This window comes from Gavia stellata, chromosome 19 (assembly GCF_030936135.1).
Source record: "Gavia stellata isolate bGavSte3 chromosome 19, bGavSte3.hap2, whole genome shotgun sequence".
Lineage (NCBI taxonomy): Eukaryota > Metazoa > Chordata > Aves > Gaviiformes > Gaviidae > Gavia > Gavia stellata.
Window position 1 is genome coordinate 2,659,759 of NC_082612.1, and position 6,103 is coordinate 2,665,861.

Consider the following 6,103-nt stretch of genomic DNA (forward strand, 5'->3'; position numbering starts at 1 on the left):
CTCACCTCTCTTTTTCATGTTGCCTTACTGTTTCTGTTCTGAGCTTTTCTCTGCTAAGCAAAATCTGCTCCCTACCAGGCTTTTAATACAATGACAGCTAGAATGGGACTTCCATCGAAGTGCTCTGTAACACAAATTATGAGTACTGAGTGAGTAGATTAGCCCTATTTTTGTGGAGCATTTGAGGTGCAGGTAGGACCTGACAAGTTTTTAGAAGCTGTCATACCATGCCACTGGAATGGGTTAGAGACGCTCACCGTGCCTGCCGTCTCTTATTTCTGTGAGCCTACACAGGTTCTGGGTGGCAAGTCTATACAGATAGATCATGCATGTGTTGCTAATCGAAAGCATTTGCCTAAGGCCTTTGTCTGCTGCTTTAATTATCTGGTCCAAGCCATTGGTTGTAGAGCACCCAGCTTCGAAGGTAGTCGCAGCCCCTGCCGTGTCTGTAGCACTCAATCGATTCTTGGGGTGCTGTTCACTTCGAAACTGGCTGCCTGCTTATACCAACGTGAAAGGTAGGGAGTGATTAAACAAGTCGAGGGTGCTGCTCCAAGGAGTCGGTGGACATGCTGCAAGCATCTGACAGGCTTGCAAGTAGATGTCCTGCCATGGAGGACAAGTCCCAGGCCTCAAAGGTTACATTTGCATGGAAAACAGAAATAGATGGGAGTGATTAGGCCCAGACAACAAGATCTGCCTGGCATGTTTGTTCATGGTCTGTGTGAAATAACATTTGCATAGGCATTATCTGAGAAGGCAGCTACTCTGAGAGGTTATTTGGATAAACCAAGCTCATTTCCATTGTAAGTATGCAAAGGACCTGTATCGGTTGGCATTTGGGATCGCAGGAGAGTCACTGATTAATGAACACAAAGCAAGTATTTCACAGTCCGCATCCAGCTCCCACGCCTTCAGAACAAAGGTATGTCAGTCCCAGCAGTCCTGTAGCCTTCTGCTATGGTTTGAGGGCAGGTCTGCACCTTGAGCAAAGCTCCTGGAGCAGGGAGGAACAACAGCCGGTTCTGAGCAGCTCGGCCCTCCTGGAAACCTGTCAAGGTTAATGCCGGACTTTGAGTCCGGCCTGTAGAGTCCTGCTATAGAGTTTTTCCCCCGACATCATAATCGTTGAAAATGGATCCCTTCTTTTGCTCCTCAGGATTTGGTCCAACAATCAACTGATAAGGACCTCAGATCTTTCTTCTGAAGGTGGCATTAGCATCATAGGCACAGGGAAAGGCAAGTGTTGGTTCTTGTCTCTGGATGCTACCTGTCCTACTGAGGGGAGAATCCAAGTAAGGGAGTTTTGGTTGTCCCTTTTCCTAGCAGGTGGGATTCAGTACCACCTTTGCTCTCCTGTCCCCCCGAACTATGCTGCTAACAAATGTCGTGACTTAGCAGTCATTCCAGCGTAAGCCTGGTAGCTGACATTTGTTTTAAGAGAATATTACTCGCATTTTATTCAGCCTTTGCATATATGTGGAAGCTGAAAGTGGACTGTAGTGCAGCCGCAAAACTATGCGCTCCAGAAGATGCACGGAAAGTGTACCATCTAGTGGCGTCTGCCCAAACAGTGCTGTTAACTTACCGGCTGCAACACCAGCCTTTTAAATCCCACTCTGACAGGCCACCCCTGGGAATAAGGGCCAACTCAAGGCAACGCCCAGCCTGACCTGACCTTTCTCCATTGAAGTAGACTGCCTTCCTACACGAAATTACTGTCAGTTTTGATGGAACTGACTGTGTTAGTAAACTTTGACTGTGTTAGTAAACTTTGAGAGAGTATTTTCACACAACCTTCTATTTCATCCTGCAGTGTTGGTATGCAGAGTAGATTAACACACATATAATGGTGCCTTGGCAGTGCATAAACTGAAGAGACTGAAAATACCCAACCCTTGTATGAACAGCTTATCCTGCTCTCTGTGCTCTCAGTTCTGACTAAATAGAAGCAAGAATTGCAAGCCCCAGGCCATAGACTTCTGCTTTTGCATGTGTCTTTCCCCTAAATCCTAACAGAAATTAGGATCTCCAGCACATGTGCAGCACTGCTGTTTCTGGAGTAACTGAACCCTGGGGGCCTCCTTTTCTTCGGCAGTGAAACAGTTGCCAGCATTTTCACAAAATGGGTGTGTGCTCTCCCTGTCTTTGCTCAGTCACTAACTAAATCTAGAGCATCTTTGGTGTAAATGCTTGCTTAATGCCTCTCTGTGTGAGGCAGTGCATACGCAGGGATTTTTGGTCACGGTTGAATCTGAGGCTTGTGCCTCAACACTGAGGTGGACAAGTAAGGAGCAGTCAGTAGTTTCAGGGTACTATAGGAAAGGGAAATATGTAGCAATTCCTTCTTTCTTGCTAAGCCATATGTAACTAGTAAGTGTCAATTCAGCCTCCTGTCATGCCATTAGTACAGCTCAAATTCATTTTCCTGCCACTTCTTTTGCACGGTTCTGGGTCGTAAAAAATATAACATCCAAACAAGAAATTCCAGGCTGGAGCAGGGAGTAGGGAATATGCAAGAGATGTGGCTGTAGCTCTTTTTACTCGGAGACTTTAAAGAACCTACATCTTTCAGATGTAGGTAGTTGGGTAACAGAATATGGAACACCAAATCAGATGACTCGGTAGAACAAATCTATCTTCATGCAATCTGATCGGGTATTCAGATTATCCCCTAGACGTGGAATTTCAGCGTTTTCTCTGTTGCCCCCTTAATGTCGTCTTTGTCAGCTGTTGCTGACTTGACCCTGCTTCTCAGACACTGTAGCCATATCCTCTTGTTGTCGTCAACCATATGACCAGGGTGATCATGGTAATGACTGATGTGGCAATGTGTTTCCCTTCTGACAGGCTGAGCTCATCGGGAGCTTGACCCACAAACTGGAAATCCTGAAGGAAGCCAAGGAAGGCCTGCTTGCAGACATTAAGATGAATAATGCTCGTGGGGAGGAGGTGGAGCTGTTGATCAGCGAACTATGCAAACCTAACGAGTTTGACAAGTACAAGATGTTCATTGGCGATTTGGATAAGGTGGTGAACCTCTTGCTCTCCCTGTCGGGACGCCTGGCCCGTGTAGAGAACGTTCTGAGTAGTCTAGGGGAAAATGGCAACAGTGAAGAGCGGGTACGTATCTGCACAACCATAGCATCTTGGCCTTTTTTGGGATGTGGGACAGCAGCAGTCACAAGAACGTGCTTGTGTAAGCTAGGACCTCCAAAGGCTCACAGGAAGGGAGGTGTCTTAGTGCTTATGTATAAGCAGTAGCAAACGCGGTTCTGTCCCTGGGAATCTTGGTCCGGGTTTGTTTAAATGTCTCAGATGCTGCAGCTTTCGTCTCAAAACAGAATGGCCGTGTTCCGGACAGCATGTCTGTGACTCGCAGCTGGAGGAAAGGCTGTATGGTGGTGTGCATCGTGGAACAACCCACTGCCTTTTGCCTCAGTTGAAGCCGCTTTTTAACATTCTTTGGGTCGTTGTGAGAGACAAAGCCAGATATTGCTGGCAGTTGTTACTTTCAAGCCAGTTATACTGACTTTCTTGGAGCACTTTCTGCCCCACATTGACTAGAGCATTCGGAGTCTGATTCAGTGGGATTTCCATTCAATCTGCCATGAGGACTTCATCCTTCTCCCCCAGGCTTTTGATTGTGTGTCTGGGAGCTTAGTAGCCATCCCGTTCCCCCCCCAGAGGTGGCAAGCATGGTGTCGGGGGGAAGGAGGGGGGCGGATCAGTGAGTTTGGTGCTGCCGATACTGAAGCATTCTCTCTGGTGTGTGCAGAGTTCGCTGAATGAGAAGAGGAAACTGCTGGCTGGCCAGCATGAAGATGCCCGGGAACTGAAGGAAAACCTTGACCGCCGAGAACGGGTGGTCTTGGAGATCCTGGGCAACTACCTCTCTGAGGAACAGCTCCAGGACTACCAGCACTTTGTAAAGATGAAGTCGGCACTCCTCATAGAGCAGCGAGAGCTAGATGATAAAATCAAACTCGGTCAGGAACAGCTCAAGTGCCTGATGGAAAGCCTCCCCACAGACTTCACGCCCAGGGATGCAACAGCAGCAGCTGCCCTAGCTGCAGCACTTGCTACCTCCGCCGGGGTCGGTGGTAAAACACCTCCAGCGGTCTCTTCCTCACTCTAACCTTTCCCAGGTGGGCCTGGGATACAGTCCTCCTTCTTGAGTCTATTTAATCCAAGTACTTGGCAGATGGTTCTCTACAAAGACAATGAATAGAGACAGGTTTAAAACAAGATTTTAATGAAGGAAAAAAATAGCAATAATAAAGTTTTTATTTTCCTTTCCTTCCACCTCTGCTTCCTGGAAACTTAAATCAATGTGGAGGGAAATCTGCCAGAGATGAGGAGGAGACTCACAAGAATTAAACACATTACCTTTTATAAAAAACATGACCTCCTCTCTTCCCTCCCTTTCCTGCCTACCTGACACCCCATTACATAATGAAGGATCTAAAAGAATGAAGCCTTAAAAATAAAACCAACCCATTCTACTGAACATTATTGATATTTATATTTTTTAAAGAACAAGACAGAATGTGTAAGTTTTTGTACATACTCTAATCAGTTACGTGATTCTACTTTGTTCTGTATGTAGAAAAGACGTTTAATTTTGTATTTTGTGAAAACCTTAACAAAAAGAGGGAACCCCAAAGATAGTCATGCATTAGCTTGGAACATCTCTTCGTGGTTTTGTTGCTGTTGTTGTTGTTTTTTAATATAATAAAGGGCTACCAGAAGAAGCCTCAACCTGTTCCAACACGTGCTAAATGTACCGTTAAGTGGCCTCGTGAAGGAGATTTTGACCAGGAAAATACAATCTTTCCTCTTATGGATCTTGTGATCCACTGATTATGGAGTTTAAACAGGCTTTTATGAGAACTTGCATGTCAGGAGTCCAAGTTAGCATGAAGTAATGAACTCAGGTCTGGACGCGCTGCGGCGGCATGGGGGAAGTCTGTCTTTGTTTTGAATAATCTAACTCATGATCTGTGTTACTGTTGCAGCCTGAATGGATTTCTGTGAGATGTGAGAGGGATTTCTAACGACATTATTTATAGGCCTGTTTTTGTGAAAGGATGATGTACACTAGGACTCTTTCCATACAGCAATACCTCATTTGTCTGAACCCACTTCATCAGAAATTATTTTACAAGCTAGAAGAGGCATTAACTTGAAATCCAGTATTCTCTACCTACCCACAGAAATCATGCACATGTAACGACAATGTTGTGCACCCTGGTTAGATAGACAAGAGCCTACCGTAAAGACTACTGGATTATTTCCTAGTCAGGGCAACCCGGAGTAACTAAATTTGCCTGACTGAACTGTACCGTATCAGCTTACCAAGTGCTAGAGGATTGCTGCCAGTTTGCAGTCAGCAAAGCAGATTGGGGCAGGCTCTCTTTTTCTGTATGGAAGGTGCTTTCCTCTCTAACGAGCTGCATCACTGTTTAAACGAAATGGCTAGAAGCTGCCTGAAAAGATTACCACCACGGCTGATGAGCTAGATATGGGTCATCTCTCTTCTAACATTGCAGAGATTTCCCGCTGCAGCAGCGATTCAAGCTTCTCCTTTCTCCAGGGTGTTGCATTGTTCATCCCATCCTATCTTGCCACTAGGACCAGAGCAGAGATTTTAGTCATGTAGTTTCTAAGTCCATTCGTTTTGGATTTCAACTCTAGCATGTGACTGAAAATTACAACATTCATTGCTTTCAGTGCTGGTTTTAAAGCCCCTTTTTCTTTCATAGCTCACATCATAGCTCTTCCACGGGCAGCTTGGCAGACTAAAGAAAATGCCAATGACCTTTTGTCATATCAAGCATTGATTCTCCAATACCCAAAAGAAAATCTACCTGGCTTTGTAATGCTTTTAGAAGCAGCAAGCCAATTACCTGTGATGACAGGAAACATATCCTTTTCATTACTTCTGAGCTTGAATGGTGTTAAGGCTCGTACAGCATTTCATGAGAACCCTAAGCAGGGGAACTGATTTTTATCCCTTAACAGCTGAATCAAAAAGAAAATTGGAGGGAAAAGTATTTGTGGGGTCACTCAAGAATAATTGTTTGTTTGAGTGGAGTTTCAG

The 6,103-nt window shown here is 45.3% G+C and overlaps 1 protein-coding gene across 1 annotated transcript in view; it reads left to right on the forward strand.

Moving 5' to 3' along the window:
• Positions 1 to 4,555, forward strand: part of SHROOM3 (shroom family member 3) — a 154,808-nt gene extending 150,253 nt beyond the window's left edge. Inside the window, exons 10-11 of the mRNA XM_059826802.1 lie at positions 2,851 to 3,123; positions 3,779 to 4,555. Coding sequence (XP_059682785.1) covers positions 2,851 to 3,123; positions 3,779 to 4,138 — 633 coding nt within the window. The 3' untranslated portion in view covers positions 4,139 to 4,555. The remainder of the gene's footprint in view (positions 1 to 2,850; positions 3,124 to 3,778) is intronic.
• Positions 4,556 to 6,103: the final 1,548 nt, after the last annotated feature.